The following is a 21,550-nucleotide window of genomic DNA, read 5'->3' on the forward strand; positions in this document are numbered from 1 at the left end:
TCCTTTTTCCTTCTATAGTACAAAGAATATACACAAAATCCTTTCTGGTGGAATTATCTTTGCAAAAGGGAATAAAGAATGACCTTATTACATTTACTGATATCATCACTACCCCTTTCACATTTTAATTATTCCCAAATTGTAGGAAAACAATTATGTAAATTGCTAGTGGAAGTAGTTGGCCTATCTGTCTCCTTCGGGATTAATATAATGCCTCTGGGTCCTGATGAAGAATAAGACAATGACAAGGTCAGTATATGGGCCAGAAGAAGCAATAGTGGAAAACAATAATGGATTTGTGTATGTATGGCAGAGCTGCTCGAGGACTTCTGGGTTAGAATTTTTAGGTAGAAGTTTCCTGAACTATGCAACTCAAGTGAGTTTTGTCTTCAATTCAAATCACCATATTTAGTAGGTATTTCTCTATATGTGAAACAGCTATTTCCTTTACTAGATACTTTAAAGCCCCTTATTTTATAGTCCTACATTTTCTTTTTATATCACTTAACCAAATTTAAACTAAGCAATTATCATTTAGATGGTGAGGTTATATAGAATGCAAATTAGTTTTATCTCCTCACTGCCTTCGAAGAAGCTCTATGTAATCTTTTTTTTTTTTTTTTTTTTTTTTACAAGTTGATAGGGTTAAAAGTGTTAAGCAGTTTGCTCTAGGCCATTGTGGAGATTTTTACCTGTAGCCACAAGTTTGTGATAGCTAATCTATATTTTCAAGTTAATTGAATTAAGAGATGACTATAAGGGATGGGAATGTGGCTTAGTAGTAGAGTGCTTGCCAAGCATGAATGAAGCCCTGGATTTTATTCCTCAGTACCACATGAACAGAAGATGTCAGAACTGGTGCTGTGGCTCAAGTGGTGCAGTGTTAACCTTGAACAAAAGAAGCTCAGGCATAGCATCCAGGCCCTGAGTTGAAGACCCAGGATTGTCAGAAAGGAAGAAAAAAAAAGATAGAAAGACAGATAGACTGACAGACAGAAAGAAGGGAGGGAGGGAGGAAGGGAAGAAGAAAGGAAGGGAGAGAGTAAAATAAAGGAAGAAAGAAAGAAATGAAAGAAAGAAAGAATAAGAAAGAAAGGACTATGAGATTAATAAAGCACACAACTGGGTGTCTCTATGAGGGTAGATTTTTCTAGACATGATTAGATCTTGAGACTCTAACCTAATGATGAAGGCATTCATCCTTTGGTAGATTCATAATATTCATTATTGAAAGATAATCGTTGGGTTCTGATTGGAGGAAGTGGATCTCTGGGTGTCTGTACTTAGTGACCAATGACCTTTTCCTATATTCCCCTTTCTCTGATTTTTAGCCATCACATCCAAACAACATCAAATGTTAATCCAAATGTGTCTTTACTATTACTCTTTCTGGTTTGTGAATGTTCTATATGGTTGCCAATGAATGAGAATCTATCTAGCACCAGAAAACTAATTTTTCCCTGTCCTTCATCAGAATCTCATTTTAACAAAAAGTTGTACATCACTGATACAACTGGAACAAGACAGTAACTTTAAGGAGTTAACAACATTGGCTGAGGATTTGGAATGACAGCAAAAGCAATCTTTATCATTGCTATTTAAATTGTGATTACACTGCAGAGTTTTCATTGTTTTATAATGGTCTAAATAAGTCCACAAATTATTGTCTTAGTCAAAATGTTGATGTGACCTACATCACAGAGTGTGTCACCTTCATAATAAATTTATTTTTATGTTATGCTTAAGGTATAATCATCAGTCACAGGTTGCCTCCAGATTTTAACTATCAGGACAAAGTGGCTCAAAATACCCTTGCTATGACTTTGGTTTCTGGCCGTTTTCTGGTCCATCTCTTTTCCTCCACACTTGATCAGCCATGCCAAAGACGGACTATACTTTTTGAGTGATAACCAAAATGTTCACAAATTATAACTATACCATTCTTCTCAAATACTTTAACTAGTCTAGCAAACCAGAATGATTTCCTTTAGCAGCAATGAAATGCTCTCTTCTATATGTGGAAATTAGTTCTATTATCGACAAGAAAATTTAAAGGCAGCAAAATAAAATTTCTTCTTCATCCCCTTTATAACCCATGTCCTGGGATATAAAATGGATAAATGAGGGGGATGTTGATTTTGGCATTTTGTTTACTCTCAGATAATCTAGCTCAATCTTCTCAGCTGATAAAAGACAGAAATATCCCTCAAAGAGAGAGTAAATGAGGAGGTCAATTGAAATAAAATGTAGTGTATGTGTATGTAAACTACTTCAGTGACATCTCCTTTAACAACTAATAATATACACTCAAAACAATGAATAACAGGAATGTAAAACATGTCCTACCATGTGTAGGTGTTAGTGGTGGGAGAGGCAAATGGACAGTGAATGCGGTCAAATACTGTATGCACATATGTGACAATGGAAGAATAAAGTTGTTGAAATTGTTTGAAGAAAGGGAGAAGAGTTTTGAGGGAGACTGAGGGACAAATCTGATTGGGCTATATTATATTAATTATGTGTATGTGTCAATATAAAATGTGGATTAGAAAAAATTATGGTGATAAAAATATGGATTAGAAAAAAAGAAATAACAAAAGATAATAAACTCTTTTCTAGAAACTAAGGTTTGCAGGGTTCATTGGCCCTAAGCCTAATCTAACAATCCATTTTCTATTCAATAAAAGGTAAGAAAAACCATTACAGATGTGTTATACACACTGGCAGGTAGTCTACCAGAAATGGAATACATCAACCAACTCAGCAGTCTTTGTCCCTTCATTCCAGTTTGAAGCACTAGGGGACAGCATGACATGTATATATTAGTCAGAGTTTAGTATTAAGTTCTTTAAAAATAAATAAACTCACACATCTTGATGTATAAGTATAAAATACCAACAGAAGAGTTCATTCTTGTTTAGATTCTGACCTTTTATAAAAAGAGCCCTGTAATTTTATCTTATTTTCACATTATATATTGGCTTTTCAGGTGATATAATAAATGAAACTGTGTTAGAATTTACAATCTGTGTTCTTAAATATGGCGTTTAATCTTCTTTCCTATTCAACCTTAGCTTAAGGAGCTAGCATATAAAAACCTTCATTTAATGCCATTTCAAGATTATTAAATTATTAAAAAGAAAAACCCCTCTAGCCTTCAAGTAGATGCTATATAATCTAGTCAGTAAATGAGCTGCTGAAACAAAAGGAAGAAAAAAATCATTTTATGTTATCAAAACCCTTTATTATATAATTTCTTTTCAAAAATCCACTGCCACAGGGCAAAGACCTTTGTGCTAATAAAAGGCTTTAAAAAGTTACAGTGAAGGTCAAGAATTATGAAATTTCTCTTCTCTATTATCTTTTCATCATCACAATATGCTTCTTCATTGAAATTCATTGTGAACAGGAAAGAGAATTTGTGGAGAATAGTCAAATCTCTTTTTTATTAGAAATTAGCTTACCTTTGTAATAAAATATTGGCTACAGCAAACTTAAGGGATACATTTTCATGCTGGATAAATATTATTAGTATGTATATAGTGACAAAAGAGAATTCCAATACGGAGATGATTTCTGGCAGAAGAATCAGGGCTTTAAGATTCATACCAAATTTTTGGTGTTTCTTTTTAATAGCATTATCTTGAAATTTAAGAATGATCTTCTGTTTATTGAGGTTTCCTATTTGAACACTATCTGACATCAATGTAACTTTCTATAAATGGTTTTGGGTCGCTCTGTTGACACTAAGAATTGAACAAAGGTATGAGAAGGGGAAACAGCATGAAGGTTCCTTTTGGGTTTTTTAGTTCAATATTAGGCCGATAATTTACTTGGAAAGGTATTCACATCCTTTTATAGGTCTGTTAAATTATTCTCATTTTTAATAAGTAAAATGTAAATATTTTAAAATAATGAATAGTTTTCTCTTCTTAGGCAAATTGATAAGGTAAATTGTGATTTTTCCAGGACATTTTATCTTAAATGATAATTTACTATTGATAATAAGAATAATGAGAAGAATTGGAAAATATTGCATAAATGTTGACATCCTGCCACAAACTCTCCTCATTCTCAGAGTTAGCTGAGCTTTGTCCTCAATAGCCACATTAACAATTCAACAACTCTTTGATTACAGTGTGTCAGCAAGAATTTTGTTCATGGTTTTGGTATATTACTATTTCAACATTACCCCTATATAAACAGTTTGGAGCAAATACAGTTTGAATTTTCATTTGAACCTGGGGAGATGTGTTCTAATGGAATTTAGAGTTATGGATGCTGTGATGGGGTGAGGATAGGATAGGTAAGATCACACATTTAGTAGTGGGTAGAATCCATTACTGACTAACATCTTCACTCATGGAGTTACCATAGTAACTCAACTTCTGAACAACTCTTTTAAAGAGTATGCTTCATATTCCCAAAATTTTCTAAAATTTAAATTATTTGGAAAAGTATGACTTATAGCCTTAAAAACTTATAGTCTTGTAAGAACAATTAACTTTGTAGTAATCACAATCAAGTTTCTTAGGCAAGCTAATCTACTCAGTTTCACTGGATTGTCCAAAAGGTTGATGATGGTCAGGATAATGATGTAGCTAGCTGGTAAGAATATTAAGGACATGCTTGGGCACATCTCTAAGCTCCTATTTGTTCTCATTAGATGATTATATATATACATACTATCTTCTAAAATAGATAAGCATGACAAAGAGAGAACTATAAATGTTATGATAGAACAGCAGGTCTATCAGAGCAAATTGACATATACTCAGGAGAAGTCAAGGATAGTTTTGTTATAAACTTTAAATGACTATGCCCTTCCCCAAATTCTCAGCCACAGCCTATTTAGTGACTATAAATTAGAGATATGAATATTTATATTACAAGCCCTATAAAATTATGCATGTCCTTTAAATAATGCAAGGGTTGGATTTGATTATGGTATACTTAGAACAGCATGTGATACATAGTCACACATTAGATAGGTGTTGAATGCATGATTGAAATGCTCTGATGTAATTATCAACTACATAAAGGAAACTTTCAGGATGACAAATTTCCAAATCTATCCAATAGGTCAGCATCATTTCTTAAATTTAGCATTTCACCTCGCAGATTTATAACAAGAAGAACTCTGAATTATGTTACAAATATACTTCATAGAGAAGTATAATGAACACATCAAAGCCCCAATGAAGACCTCTAGTTCCTCTTATCACCCTAAGCTAGAAGACTAACTTATAATCATTATTATTATACCTCCTATTCATTTTATATTATTTTTCAGTACTCCCTAAATACAAGCCAGCTAGCAATTCCACTGAAGATGCACTTCTTTCATTAAAAATTCATATTAAGAACAAGGCTGAATGATCACTACTAGAACTATTATTAATCACCATCTTGTGATGGGAAGTTAATTGACTGGAGCAATGTCCATTTTTTAGCAAGCAGTGGAAAAGTCAAGCCTCATCTTTATTTAATTTCCCTTTTGTTCTCCATATTTATAGTAATGACAAATGATGACTGGCATATGGCAAAATAACTGGTAAAGAAAAATGTTTATTTGCTTGATGCAAATGAAAAGAATTTATATATGGCTACTAGTGTACAATGGAAAATGATTTGGCTTAGGAACTGTGCTGTATTTTCATATTAATAAGTTAATTTCCTACATTAGCATTTTCTATTTAATTTTCCTATATTTTTATTAGTATCAATCAAACAAGGGGGTTTCATTTGGACATATCAAGATATGCATACCTTGTGTCATTCTAATAATTTATACATTTCAAGTAATTTTCAGCACTAATATAAAATTACTTTTATGTTAAAACTTACATATATACATATATTTATAAGTAATTCTGATCTGTGGGACTTGTTGAGCCAGACAGACCACCTCCATCTTGTTTAAATACTGCCAAAATATACCGGAACATTGAATTAATTATGCCATTACTTTTCAGTCTAATTCTAGAAAAATTCATGCAAAGGACTACTAGTATCTGTTTTGGCATTTGGCCATTAATATAAAGCCATCCACTATCACCATTTTTCCATCTTAATAGAAAACACAGAGCCGAGCCAAATGTTTGGGTCATAAAACAAAGCAAAACAATAATCCATATACCAGCTTCTTCCCAATAAAGCACTAAGGAAACAAATCAAATCTAAACACTTGCAGCATTTAACGCTGTGACAAAGGAGATGGTTAATGTCTAACCTTTATCCACTGGAGATTTGTCTGTTTGAGCTTATTTTCAAGTTTATCTTGCTCTTCTGGGCTTATGGGAGCACTTACTAGTGCTGTTCCTCCCGTTTCGTTTAATTGTTTTAGAATTCCCTGGCGCAGGGGCAACTCTTCTGCCAGTAACTGAAACAGACAAATGCAACAATGTTGAAAATGAATTACAGCACAATCTCAACTACCTTGTCTTCACCTTTACTGATTACTTTATCAAAATGAAGCAATTTGACCAAGGCCAAGTGCTACTTCAAATACCAAATATCTCTACAGAGCACATAACTGATGGATTGAAATACCCAGTATCAATTAGATAAACCTTCCTACACATGACCAAATTATTGTACCCCACAGAAAAATAGTTACCTAACATTAGGAGCTCTAAAGCAACACTTAACGAATATTTTGGGGAGAAAATTATGAATAGTAGAACTATCTAAATAAATCCATCATTCTCTCAAGTACAAGAATATGTCATTGCATTTCCTATCTCTCCACATATGTAGTGAGAAGTTCTGGACTAAGGGCTTATGCTTTACCTAAGTCTATCTCCATATTATTATCTTACTATTATCTTTATTTTATACATAAGGAAACTACTGTAGGTACAATCGCTTAAAACAAGTAAGCAACAAACAGATCTATGGTTCAAACTTGGATATTTTCATTCCAGAATCCTTATGTTTGACTTATTTGATGTCTGTATTAGACCTTGAACTCAAGGCCTCATAGTTTTGTTTGGCTTTTTAGCTCAAAGATGGCAATTTTCCACATGAATTACACTTCTATTTCTGGCCTTTGCATGATAAGTGACTCTCAGATTTATCTTTAAAACCTGATATTCAAAATTCAGTCTCTTTTATAGCTTCAATTGTAGGTGTGAGAAAAAGGAGATGGCTATTTTTGACTCTCATCCTTGAATTTCTTTTCTGTTTAGCATCAGATGTTTATGGTCTCTTTCATGATTTTATCATGGTCTACTCATTTAGAACTGAATGTCCAAGAGAGTAGTCACATGCCACATTATTTTATGTAAATTTAGGTGCATTAAAATTTAATTACATATTATAATATTAGCTACCTTTGAAATGTCACATACGGGTAGTAGGTATAGAAATAGATAGTGCAGCACATTTCTATTGTCATAGAAATTTATAAAGGACAATGTCTGGATTTTATAAGAAGAATAAGTCTACCCATTTTTAAGTAATGAATGCTGCTAAATTTGTATAAAATGCATTATCAACTATATTGCTACACATTAAAGAGTATATTAAAATTAATTTCCAAGAACAGGTTAAGTTCTAGGTTAGAACTTTCTTCAGGTAGCTTGAAAACTTTTAATTCTTTTACTCTCAAATAGTATAATATTTGCTATAAGTGCTTGATATTTATTTACTAAATTAAACAGTATTTTTTATTTTAAACGTTATCCTCTGCTAGGGTTTAAATTTCGTGGTTCATAGAATTTTGTCTTAAACTCTAACTTATATGTGAAAATCAACGGAATCATTGATAAGTAATTCTAATTGATTTGAAATTATCTGATCTCATAACTTTCTAAAATAAGGATAATCACAACCAGGTGGAAAATTTCATATGAAGATGAAATAAATAGCAGTTAGAAATTCATCTAATATATGACAGGTGATAGAGGATGATTAAATATTAATTTCTTTTTTTCGTCCACCTTTTCTTCAACAATGAGATGAACATACAGTTGCTTTACTAAAGCTAACCATGAAAATTAAAATTAATCCAACTATACAGGTGAAATAATGAGTAATAAATAACTACCACAATAGGAATGAATGAAAATTTACTTCAATAAGCTAGATGTTCATTCAATCAGTATAGAAAGCAAATCAATATTATGGTCCAAATGGTTGTGCACAATAAAAAACAGAAACAATGTTGCCAGCAAATCGAAGGCTGAAGTAACTATTGATTTGGTAATTAATATTTTCTCTAATAAATGAAAATTTTCTTTACACAGACTCTCCAAATCTTTAGGTAAAATAAACTAAAAGAGTGATTCTCATTTACATTTAGATTTTATGATTCTACCCTCTTATTTTCATGTTTTGAATTGTCAAATAAGTCTCAAACTACATTTAAAGTAGTTTAAAAATAACCTCCATGCATTGTGTTTAAATGTATCTATGTATCTCTCAATGTATCTATCTATCTATCTATCTCTATGTATGCACACTGTTTGGGAGCCATTGAGTGAAGACAAAATAAAGTTGTAAGAAAACCATTTCAGTAAAGAATTATAAATAACAGTGTCAGAAAATCAATGATTAAATATATTTTAAAATTATATTTTTATGTTCTTTATAGAAGTAGGCCAGGAGGATTTTAGAAAACAAAATTACCTTGACTTGTTCAAGCTTTTCTTTTAGCTGTTGCTCATTTTCAAGTTCAAGTGGGATACTAGTAACGTTATCTGCTTCTTCCAACCATAAGACAAATTCATTTAAATCTCTTCGAAATTCTGACAAGATATTCTTTTGTTCTTCTAGCCTGCAGAAAGAAGAAAATTGTTCTAAATGATATATTTCTCAAACTTTCTTTTTTTATTAAACCAAAAAGACATAGCAAGCATTTTTTAAAACAATCTAAAATATGTTAGAAATGAGAGATGAGAGATAACATAGTACATTAAGGACAACAATCACTCAGTATATGGCTAAGACAAAGGTCTCATATCTAAAATATATCAACAGTTCAAAAAATTGAATCACTCCACAACTAATTTCCAAAATAGCAGCCATCCCATTAGAAGATGGTCCAAAGACTTAAAGAGAGTCTTCTCTGAAGAAGACATAAGAATGGCCTATAGACACATGAAGAAATGCTCAACATCTCTGGTCATAAAAGAAATGCAAATCAAAATAACTCTAAGATTCCACCTCCCTCCAATTAGAATGGCCAGGATCAAGAAAACTAATAACAACAGATGCTGGAGGGGATGTGGCCAGGAGGGATCACTACTACACTGTTGGGGAGAGTGGAAACTCATTCAACCACTATGGAAAGCAGTATGGTAGTTCCTCAAAAGATTAAACATAGAGCTCCCCTATGACCCAACATTTCCACTACTTGGCATTTACCCACTTGTCCAGAAACAAGGACATACTAAATCCACTAGCACAACAATGATCATTGCAGCACTGTTTACCATAGCAAAGATATGGAACAAACTCAGATGTCCCTCAGTTGATGAGTGGATCAACAAAATGTGGTATTTCTACACAATGGAATTCTATGCTGCTGTCAGAAAGAATGACATCACCCCATTTGTTAGGAAATGGAAAGACTTAGAAAAAATCATATTAAGTGAACTAAGCCAGACTCAGAGGAACATAGTCTCAATGGTTTCCCTCATTTGTCATAACCAGTAGAAAGCTTGGGCTGTCCTAGCAGAGATTTGTAATAGAGCAATACCTAGATACATAAGGCCATATAGTATGACGCTATATGGTGTCTTTTATTATTCCATATGAAATTTTGTATTGTCTCTTCTATTTCTTTAAAGAATGCCATTGGGATATTGATGAGTATTGTGTTGTATTTGTAGATAGCCCTTGAGAAGATTGTCATTTTCACGATGTTGATTCTTCCAATCCAGGAACATGGGAGGTTTTTCCATTTCCTCAGTTCTGCTTTAATTTCCTTTTTTCAGGGTTTTAAAGTTTTCATCACAGCACCACTTTTGGCCATTTTATTTTTCCCCTGTGTATGTGGCACTGAGGAATCAAATCTATGGTTTCATGCATTCTAGGAAAGCAGTCTACAACCAGGCTACACTCCTTGCCATGTAAGCATTCTTTTCTGTCTTGTTTCTTTCACACAAAATAAGCATGTCGCATATAATTTTAGTTTGTTCATTCTCTTGGACGTATAATATTCCAAAGTGTAAATATAGCACTGTGATAGTTGTGTGGTTTCTTTTAAAAATATCTTTGTAGTTTAGCTGAAAATTAGTTTTGTTTTCCCTTTATATCTGTCTGTCTGTGTGTCTGTCATAATTGCTCCAATTTAACAAATATTTATTGAGCTTCTTTTCTGGGAGATCTACAGAGTTTTAGGGTTAAAATGGATGTACAACATATCTTGCCTTGAGAATATCAGCACATACAATGATAATGAAAGCAAGAACTGTGATTACTACTAGAAGAAATGTTATTCTGGGGACAGGGCTCGAAAGACATACTAGAGAAGGTAATGGTCTGAGGCTTGACATCTGTGGGTTGCAGAAATAAAACAGCCTTTGCAAGAATGAAATTTTACACACTCCCTACAACAAAATCTAGTTATTGGACTCCTATTTATTCATATTATCTTTTCTATTTGTGGAGAACTGTTCAAAATGAATTCTGGAATGTGACACTCTCTCCTCTGTCTATTCTCAAATGGGAGAAAGAGGTTTTCTTTGAAAATTCATGCCAGATAGTAATCACTTCTACATTCACAGGCTTCTATTATGTCACAAGTCATAAAAGCAAAAACCAAAACACTTGGTTCATTTTAGTATTCTATGAGAATCTAGATATGTGCTTTCCAATATAGTATCACTTTCCAATACACTATCACTACTGAATACTTGCAATTTTGATGGTATAAACTGGAATGGACTGCAACTATAAAGTACACAGCAGACAGCACACAAAAGGGAGCATGATCTTTGTACTTTTTGTTCAACATTACTGCAAACCCTGAAGTGCTGTTAAAAAAATAATGTCTAGTTTTTAAACATTTCAATGAATGCAAAATATTTAAAGCGAGAATCTCCTACCCATCACATAGTGGTTGAAAGAATAATTTTGTTAATGTAATGAATTGAATAAATATACTAAAATTAATTTTACCTGTGCCTTTAAAAATTATGGCACCTGGAACAATTTCAGTTATGAATGTGTTTCCCTAATTTTGTCACTTAACAGAACATATAAGATCTGTTGATCCCCTCTCTTTTGACATCTCAAGCACATTTTTGGATTCTTTTGTCTCCCTTTTCTTGAGAACCACTGGCCTCCTTACTGTGCTCTTGAAATACACTAAGTCAAATCCCTGCTTCTCAGACTTATCTTTGAGCTTCCCTTTACATAGAACCTTGTTCTCTTAAATATCAAACCTGGCTGGCCCCTCAAATCCTCCCGGTCTTTTACACAACATTTATATTCTTTCTCCTTGTAGTTTTTGGAGGTAGTTGTGGGAGGGTGGTGTTGGTTGTAAGGCTTGAACTCAGGGCCTGGGTCCTGTCCCTGAGCTTTTTGCTCAAGGTTAATCTATTAATCCTCTACCAAATTGAACCACAGCTCCACTTCCAGTTTTTTTTTTTTGAGTGATTAACTGGAGATAAGGATCTCAAGGGGACTTTTCTGCCTGGGCTGACTTTGAACAGTCATCCTCAGTAGTTAGGCTCCCCGAGTACCTAGGATTACGGGCGTGAGCCCCTGTGTCCACCTGTGTTTTTTTAAATTCTTAAAGACCACATGCTCTTTAATTTGTTTATTTCAATGTAATTTCTGTCTTTTACAGATGAAATTAAGCTTTCTGATAGGAAGAATTTGAGTGTGTAATTTTTACTACAATATTTGCTTCAGGCATAATGCCAGGCATAACTGAGCAACAAACATGATGATATAATGAATGTGTTCATTATTCTTTGCACACTTGTATGCATTTCTGTTCTCAAAGAATCTTTCCAATAGTTTGAAATACAGATTATGAAGCACAGTTTAATTTACTCTGCATTTAATGTACACTCCAGTTTTTCACCTAAAGACATCCTCAGTCACAGAACATGTTGCACCATTGTTTTCGGTAGAGGTATGGAGGGTAGAGTTATATGGGGAGAGCTGCTTATTTATATGATATTTACAATTAGATATTTGATTTTACTAGGAGATGTTTTAGATTTATTTATATTTTGTGTTTGTATAACAATAAAATATCAGTTAAAATTTGCTGATGTATTACTAAATCATCTTCACATTTCAAGTTGCAATAACTCGTATTCATTTAAAAATATTTTTATTAGCTTCAAGTAGTTGTATAGAGAGGTTTTATTTCCACAAGTCATCTTATGAATAAACTACATTTTTAACAATGTCTGCCCTTCATCATTCTCTCTGATCTCTCCGATCCTCATTTATCCCTTCGAATTTCTTAGTTTCATTTCATATGTGTACATAGAATATTATAATGATATTCTCTCACACTTCATCTTTTATTCTTCTACATTTCACCCTATGGACATCCCATCCCTAGACTAACTGCTCCAGATTCTTGGCATTTACTTAAACTAAGTTTTTCAAAGAGGATATACCACAGGTCCTTTTAGGTGGAGAACATTAAAAACCGGTGCTAAAAGGGATAAAGTTACTGTTGCTTCTCTGTAAACCTTATAGAAAGTAGCTGGTTCCACTTGCATGCAGGTAGCTTGTTTTAGAATATGGGATAGCAAGGTTCTTTGGTTTCTAGAACAGGAAATATTCTAAAATAAATATGTTTTCTTTGAGCTGATAATACAGCATTTCTCAAGAGTTCTAAGCTGATTCAGTTCCCGAGGTATAGAATTTAAGGCTCTATTTCTTCTTTCCTTGTTCTATTCCTTTTTGTAAATTTTGGTCTATATTAGGATTTGATTCTATACCTTTTTTGTTGTTGATGGTGGTCATGGGACTTGAACACTGGGCCTAGTGCTGTCCCTGAGTTCTTCAGATCAAGGCTACTGCTCTACCCCTTTTGTTTTCTGGTGTTTAATTGGAGATAAAAGTCTTAAGAACTTTTTAATGCCTGGGCTGGCTTTGAACAGCAACCCTTGGATCTCAGCCTCCTAATAGCTTGGATTACAGGAGTGCACAACATCTTGTATAGTATTTAAAATATTTTTAAGGAAAATTCACTGAAATCTGATGCTTGTCAAATTTAAGTAGACTGATAAGTCTTCTTTCAAGTTTTAATTTTTATTTACAAATATACAAGTCTGGAGAAGGAAAGTTCCAAAATTTGAAATCAAACCAAAGCATTAATGAGCAAAGAGCATTATCAAACTGACACAACAACAGGCTCTGATTCTTGAATAAAATTCTAAGAGCAGAGCTGGGAGTTTGGCCTGATAGCAGAGTGTTTGCCTAGCATGTAAGTTTGGCCTGGTGGTAGAGTGCTTGTCTAGCATGCACAAAGACCCGGGTTCTATTCCATCATACCACATACATAGAAAAAGCCTGATGTGGTGCTATGATTGAAGTGGTAAAGCTCTAGCCTTAAGAAAGCCCAAGGAAAGTGAAGTAAGCCAGACTCAAAGGAACTTAGGCTCAATGGTTTCCCTCATTCGTCATAATGAGTAGAAACCTTGGGCTCTACTAGCAGAGATTTGCAATAGAGCAAAATCTTGGTACATAAGGACATATAATGTGAAGCTAATTGAAAGGACCTCCAGGATAGTGAAACAAAAGCCATATAATGAATGATTGTTGTCCTTAATGTACTATGTTGTCTCTCATCTCCTTTGCTGTCCCTTGGTTATCTCATATTGGTATAGTATCTCACTTTGTTATCTGATTTATTGAATTTATTTGTATTTGGATATTTGAAATTTGATAGGGAAGGGGAGAAAACCAAGACGGGTGGGGGGTGGGGGGGGATACGGGTACCAAGACATGTGAAAGGGTATCAATGTATGTGAATTAATGCACCTTCTATCTGGCAAATATCATGTAACCCTTTTACTAATTACAATAAAAAATAAATAAATAAAGAAAGAAAGAAAGAAAGAAAGCCCAAGGACAGTGCTTAGGACCTGAACTCAAGCCCAGGACTGGCAAAAAAAAATTGTAAGAGCAAACATTTTCTCACTTAAAATATGTCCCAAAGTATTTATTTGCATATTTTACTTCTTGGAATACCCATCCAAGTGAAAGATGGGTAATATACTTAATTATTATAACTACAATTTTTAAATTTAATTGAGATCAACCCTTACAAATATTATGTATCTATTCTCTTTACTTAATGTTATACTGTGAGTTTTTCCTCAGGCCATTAAGTACTCTGAAAATGGAGGTTTCAGATCTGAGTTATAAGCTGTATATGAATGCAGCATGTGAACATTCTATTATTAGGTACTTAGCTTGATTCCAATTTTTTATGATAATAAATAGCTCCACCAACCATATTTTTATGAATTTTTGGCTCACGTGTCTGTTAAATTCATTGGAATAAGGACAAAATGTTAATGAAAACACTAAGGATTCATATATACACTGTTGAATTTTTGAAAAATGCCAACATGAAGAACACTTACAAATTCCAACCAATAGATTTTTAAAAATAGCCTTATCCTACTTCCACAGATTTTCTGTCATGGCTAACTTCAAACTTCAAAATTCAGATCTCAGTCCCTTGATTAGCTACAATTATAAGGATGAACCACAGCACCTAGTGCTTTACTTACATTCCTGATGAAAAAAAAATGTTAGTCATGGGTTATTTTATAGCTTTAATGACTAAAAATTCTGGGAAATGTCCTAAGTACATTTTACCTGTCAAGCATCTGCTGTTTCTGTTGTCCATTTTTGCTGTACTTTTGTTTGTACAAGTGCATTTCAAACTATGTACAAAATGTAAATATTTAGAATATTTTCCTAGGCTCCCTGGTTTTTAGTTTGGTTTGTGATTGCATTTTTTCTAAATAAAAAAAATAAAGTTCATTAATTTGTCATTTATTTACTAATTTTAGTCCTAAAATTATGTATATTCAATTATTGCTTTGAGCACTTTATTCTGAATCATTTTACATCCCTTAAAATTTTGCTAAGAATGTAATCACCTTCAATTTCTATTAAGTCAAATTTCTGACCTCAAATGATTTTTCAAAAATTAATAATTTTTTACCCTGTAAGTCTATAAGTTACTGATTTGTTCCACTTTCTGCAGTTAAAACAATTCATGGGGTTCTGTTTGCTGTTTTGTTTCAGACTTTTGTGATACTAATACACTAGCAGTTTTGAAAGATATAAATATATTCTAATTTCTGGTAAATTAACCCTTTCTCCAACCTCAGCTATTCTAGCTTGCACAGTATATCACTTGGTCAAATTATTAAATAAATTTCAATGAGAAATTCAATTGGGGTGCATTAAATAAATTAATTTGTGAAGAATTACTATCTTCTGCCAAATTGTCTATATGATTGAGATACAGAATATTTGGAACTCATTCATGCACTACAAATAATTAAGTGCATTTTATAACTAACCTTCAGCATCAATTTGAGAGGCAGCTATTTGCAGATAATTTTATGGCCATTAATACATACTATCATACACAATTTTAAGAATTCCCAAATAGAAAAGTATCACCTTCTAAAAAGCACAAACTTTGGTTACAGTCTTTGTTCTGATCTTTCTTTCTTTCTTTCTTTCTTTCTTTCTTTCTTTCTTTCTTTCTTTCTTCCTTCCTTCCTTCCTTCCTTCCTTCCTTCCTTCCTTCCTTCCTTCCTTTTCTTCCTTCCTTCCTTCCTTTTCTTCCTTTTGTCAGTCTTCCTTCCTTCCTTCCTTTTCTTTCTTTCGTCAGTCTTGGGCTTGAGCTCAGGGCCTGAGCACAGTCCTTAGACTTTTTCAAGTCTAGAGCTCTACCACTTGAGCCTCAGAACCACGTCCAGCTTTTTTCTGTGTATGTGGTACAGAGAAATTGAACCTGTGTCTTCATGTATACTAGGCAAGCCCTCTAACACTAGGCCAAACTCCCGGCCAACTCTGATCTTTCTTTTTATATAAAGCAAAAGATTTTTTCCTGATGGTTTAAATTTTCACAAAAGTCAAGAGTCAAGAATCTTTTAAAGCATAATAAATATTTGGTAGTTATTTTTGTTTTTTTCAGTATATTTTGAAATGTAAGAAAGATGGTGTCAAAATTTCACAGGGACCTTATTATAATCTGTTTTCCAAATGCATGTGTTTTCAGAAATTTTAAAAGCATCAATTTAAAGTTTTTAAAGATGCAATTTGAATGTATGTATTCAGATGGTTGCAGTAAAGCAAAGGAACTCAGTTAACATTTCCAGGCTTGTCTCTTGACAGAGCAGTTTAACCGTGCTTTATATTGACATTCATCACATGAAGTGTTATTTCTTTGTTTACCTACTTGCTTAATGCTTATGGTAGGATTTATTCATGCATGTGGTAGTATTAATAAAAAATGAGATATTTAATATCGCACGTCTGCAATTAAGTGCTAAATATTTTATTTTTAGAGGCATTCCAATACATTTAGCTCTTTCTTTTTAGAGAGGGGCTTCTGGTTGAAATATTTAGTTGGTTACCATGTACATTATAAATGGTCCTAATGCAAGAATATGATGGTGAGATATTTGCATAATCAGAAAGTAAGAATAATCCATGCATTGATAAATTCAATGAATTCAACATTAACTCTTTTTTCTTCACATGGTATTAGGCACTGAGCCTAACTACTAACTCTTAATGAACAGCTCCATGTAAAGCAAGAATACTGTCAAATTACTAGGCATGATTACAGTGGGAGGAAGGATAACACAGGGTTTCAGGGACAGTACTAGATATTTTTGTATTTTTTTGTTGGTCATGGGGCCTGAACTCTCGGCCTGGGTGCTGCCCCTGTGCTCTTCAGCTCAAGGCTACCACTCTACCCTTGAGCCACAGCTCCATTTCCCATTTTCTAGTGATTAATTAGAAATAAGAGTCTCTGATTCTTTAGTGTCTAGGCTGGCTTTGAATCAAGATCATCAGATCTCAGCCTCCTGAGTAGCTAGGATTACAGGCATGAGCCACTGAGCCCAACTGGTATTTTCATATTTTAACACTCAATGCAACCTCTGTACTGCTTTTGTAATGCTCTTAACAAGGAAATAAACTCTCAGGACATTTACATACCATTTGTACAAATAAAAGAGGATACCGTCCCATTTTCCAAATGGAAGTTCATGTCGCACAGTTTTGATCAACTTTAACACAGAAACTTTACAATGCATAGCTAGAATCAACACTTTTCCACTTATCAAAAGTAAGTATGAATGTAGTACTTAAAATTCTATAATACAAATGATAACAGCAATTAGAAACATTGCATCTTTTCATTCATGTACTCAATTCATGTACTGAAATCCCTCACATTCAACATCGAACTTTTCATCCTAATGATGCATTAATCACCAAACTCAGCTCTCCAGAAGGTATTACTCTCATTTGCATCTATTTTTCCTGAACTATACTACTTCTGAATCAACATGTAATGTTCCACTATGAATTCTATTGGAAGCCACATGCACATAATTACATAATGTGAAACATCTTATGTTATGCGAATATGTTTCTCATTTTTTCTTCTGTGCCATATGTCTACACACCACACAACATAACCACTTTCTGGGTTGTTTTGGAGAGTATCTTTCCAAACGTTGATCAACATGGCATCCAGTTCTCAAAATTGTGATATCATATGATCAATGCTAATTCTTATAACAAAGTTGCTTTCAGTTTCTAAAATTCTTGCTGCTCTGTGATTTCATTGCTATAAGTCATCCAAATAACCATCACTTTAACATGCCATACAGCCCAAATATCTTTCCCAGACAGATTTTTGTTTTGAGCAAAATAAAACAAGGAAGGATCTTGCTATTTGAGAAATTGTAGGAATGTGAGGTGATACTGGTGTGAACCTCTTATTTAAGAATATTATTTATTAAGAAGGTTCTTTAAGGGGCCTTATTTAAGATAACCTCTCTTTTTTTAGAAAAATATAATTTCCCCTGATAATGCCCCCTATGTGATTTTCTCAAAGTCATACATCAAGCCTTAACTACAGGTAAGCCAACATGTTTCTCATAGTAGGTTAATGCTTGGGTAACAGAATTAGACCTTTGTTATTTTTTTTGCCAGTCTCAGGGCTTAAACTCTGGGTCTCAAGGCTAGAGTTCTGCTACTTGAGCCACAGCAACACTTCCAGGTTTTTCTATACATGTGGTACCAAGGAATCAAATCCTGGTCTTCGTGCATGCTAGACAAGCACTCTACTGCTAAGCCAGGCTCCCAACCAAACTTTGTTCATGTCTCATAAAACAAAGTGTTACTCTAGTGGATAACATAGCAAGGCTTTTCAGTAATTTATGCCTTATTAGTGAGAAATTTATTAGTATCATGTATGTATATATAAAGAAGGAAGAGGCAAAAACTGAAGCTTAGCAGTGAGAGTGCCTGAAAGCAAAATCACAAACCTAAATACTGCTGATTATCCACTGAACAGATGACTTTGGGAAAGTTATTTAACCTTTATCGGTTTTGTTTTATTGTTTTAATAGAGGAACAATTCAAATCTTCTGTGATTTGAGAATTATATGTGTTCCCCAAACTCCAGGTTTTGGATTAAGCCATCGATACCAGCTTTAGACAAATGGAAGAGAAACTAAAAAGAGACACAAAAAAGGTAATATGGATACTGAATTTCCCATTTTGAGCTCAGAATGTAGTCTAAGCTTCATACTTATCCACATAAAATTACTTATTAAGCATGAATGAGTATGTAATGGGGAACTATTTGAAGTTGAATTTTTTGTTGTGCTGTCTTACAGGTCTATTTCTCTCTTCTGTCAATCTGCCTAGCTAATTATTTTCTCATAGAAATACAATTAGAAATGTAATGTCAGTCTAGGAGTACCTATGCTACTTCAAGTTGAAGAAGATGTATGATTTCAGTGCAACAAGGATTTGTTGAAGATATACTAGTGTCCAGTGATATGACAGCGAATATAAGCAACAATCTCTCTCAATTTGAATTCTATTTTGTGGATAAATTAGTTATTAAATAAGATAATGTTATAAAATGTAAAAGATTGTAATGTAGTGAGAAATGCTGCAGAAAAGCAATAGGAAGTAAAGATTGAGGATAGAGAATTTTAAGGGAAGTTAAGAAATGTTTGCAATTTTATAAAAGTGTGACTAGTGCAGAATTCACTAAAAGGGGGCCATTTTAATAAAATCCACCATCTCATTGGAGACTGATAGTTTTCTCTTACTTGTGTAGAGAGCTATTTTCCAGCCTCCCTTTTCATTATGTGTGGCAACGTAAATGAACATTCCCAAAAGAATCTGAGCAAAAGTGATGCTTTCTGGTACCAGGCCTAGTTCAAAACTTGATCTTCTCCTACAAAGCAGGTGATAGATTGCTAGAGTTGCCAAAACCATAATGACAAAGTTCCTTGGGGCCTCATGAGTCACAATTTGAAAGGAAGGTGTTAGTTACTCACACAAGAACAAAGTTTGTATTAGTGAGAATTTTGTTGTTGTTGGGCATAGGGCTTGAAATTCAGTCCTGGGTGCCAACCCTGAGCTTCTTTGTGCTCAGAGCTCACCTTCTATCACCTGAGCCACAGTGCCACTTCCAGTTTCTGAGTAATTAATTGGAGATAAGAGTCTCACAGGGACTTTTCCAACCAGGCTGGCTTGGAACCATGATCCTCAGATCTTAGCCTCCTGAGGAACTAGGATTACAGGTGTGATCCACTGGTGCCTGGCTAGCAAGAAATTTTACTGTTCTTAGCCACTGAGATTTCTTTTTCTGTTTAAAATAAATTAGGTAACATAGAACAAAGTAGGCAAGGGAGAAAACAATACAAGTATTATCAGAAAGAAAACTCTAAGCAGTGGATATGGGTACCAAGACCTTGAAGCTACAGTACAGTTACAATTTCCTCAAAACAAAGAACTCAAGAAAATGAAGACATCAAGAAGTCAAGAAAAAAGAGGAAGTCAAACAGCCAAATCTTCAAGATTTTCTTCCTAGAGTTCCATTGCTTTCCTATTCATATTCCTTATCAAATTCAAGTTTTAAAAGAAGCGGTTGTAGAATAATATGTTTAAGGATTTTTGAATTTAATATGCTCTTTCACTCTACTGGATCTAGTCCGTTCACTTAGCCCCAGCACTTCCTCCAGGTAGGGGAGTGTGTGTGTGTGTGTGTGTGTGTGTGTGTGTGTGTGTGTGTTTGCTACAAATGCATTCAGATGCTAGGAAGGCCTCTGAAAACTGTTGCTGTGGATTGTCTTCTAGCATAGAAAGAGTTACATAATCTATCAACAAAGCCTGTTGCAAGTCCATCACCATCTGGTGAAAGATGCCACAAAGAATGCATGACAGGAAATAGTTTTTCTAATTTAAGTCTCAGTTAACATTTTCCTTTCCTAGACATTGAAAAGTCTATTATCTTCCTTCCTAAACCTGTTCTTCTGTCAGGTTCAATGATTGGCTTCAAAAGCTTCTTCTCTCAAGCTAGAAAACTAAGTGTCTCTTGGTCACACTCACATGCAGCAATAAATATGTCTCTAAAATTCTACTTGAGACTGACTCAGCCTACTTCTTTCAATTTTCCTTATCACCATGTTCTTCAATCTTAGTCTGGGTCCTAAAGATCTTCTCACATTGATTCTCAAGTTCCTCATTCCATTGTACCCAGTTTCCTTCTTTCCTACTCTTGACATTTCAAAATGATTAATCTTCCTAAACAAGCTTTCTGATTATGTTCCCATGACCTTAAACAACTTCTCATTTTCAATGTGGTTGAATCAAAAAACTCTTTGTGATCTTCATTTATGTTTCTTTGTCTTTCTTATTTGTTTTTATACTCTAAAATCAACCTAAGAACTTGCATATTTGAATTCCAATACTCTATCCATGTCAGGACTTGTTATACAATGCTCCCAGTGCCAGCAATAGATGGCATCTGCAATTGCATAGCTCTTTCCAGTCTCTGATTAAACATTGCTTCCTATCATCTTTTCCAGTTATAATTTATAAGACCAGTAATATAGTAGGCACCAAAAGGACAATCATGTCTTTTTTTGCCAGTCCTGGGCTTGAGCTCAGGGCATGAACCCTGTCCTTGGACTTTCTCAAGGCTAGAGCTCTACCACTTGAGCCTCAGCACCACTTCCAGCTTTTTTCTATGTATGTGGTACCGAGGAATTGAACCAGGGTCTTTGTGCATGCTAGGCAAGCACTCTACCAGTAGGCCAAACTCCAGGCCAACAGTCATGTCTTTTGTAATTAGATTAAATGCCATCATTTGAGAACAATATTGTTCAGATTAGTTTTAAAAGATTTTCCATGAAACACAAAGTATAAATATGTGAGTACTGGTTATATTAAAACTAAATTCAGATAGGGTAAACTAGATACTAGGATTTTGCAAGCATTGGCTCATGAGCTAAAGCATTCACACTGCCTACTTTTATAAATAAAATTTTATGGGAAC

At 33.9% G+C, this 21,550-nt stretch overlaps 1 protein-coding gene across 3 annotated transcripts in view; it reads right to left on the reverse strand.

Annotated features, from left to right (window-relative positions):
* Positions 1–21,550, reverse strand: part of Dmd (dystrophin) — a 1,999,854-nt gene that overhangs the window by 791,166 nt on the left and 1,187,138 nt on the right. For all 3 annotated transcript variants that reach the window (XM_090326714.1, XM_090326711.1, XM_090326710.1), the window contains 2 exons: positions 8,632–8,779; positions 6,233–6,382 (listed from right to left, as the gene is read on the reverse strand). In XM_090326714.1, coding sequence (XP_090182840.1) covers positions 6,233–6,382; positions 8,632–8,779 — 298 coding nt within the window. The remainder of the gene's footprint in view (positions 1–6,232; positions 6,383–8,631; positions 8,780–21,550) is intronic.

Source organism: Megascapheus bottae, chromosome X, assembly GCF_031878675.1.
Source record: "Megascapheus bottae isolate mThoBot1 chromosome X, mThoBot2.hap1, whole genome shotgun sequence".
NCBI classification, from domain to species: Eukaryota; Metazoa; Chordata; class Mammalia; order Rodentia; family Geomyidae; genus Megascapheus; species Megascapheus bottae.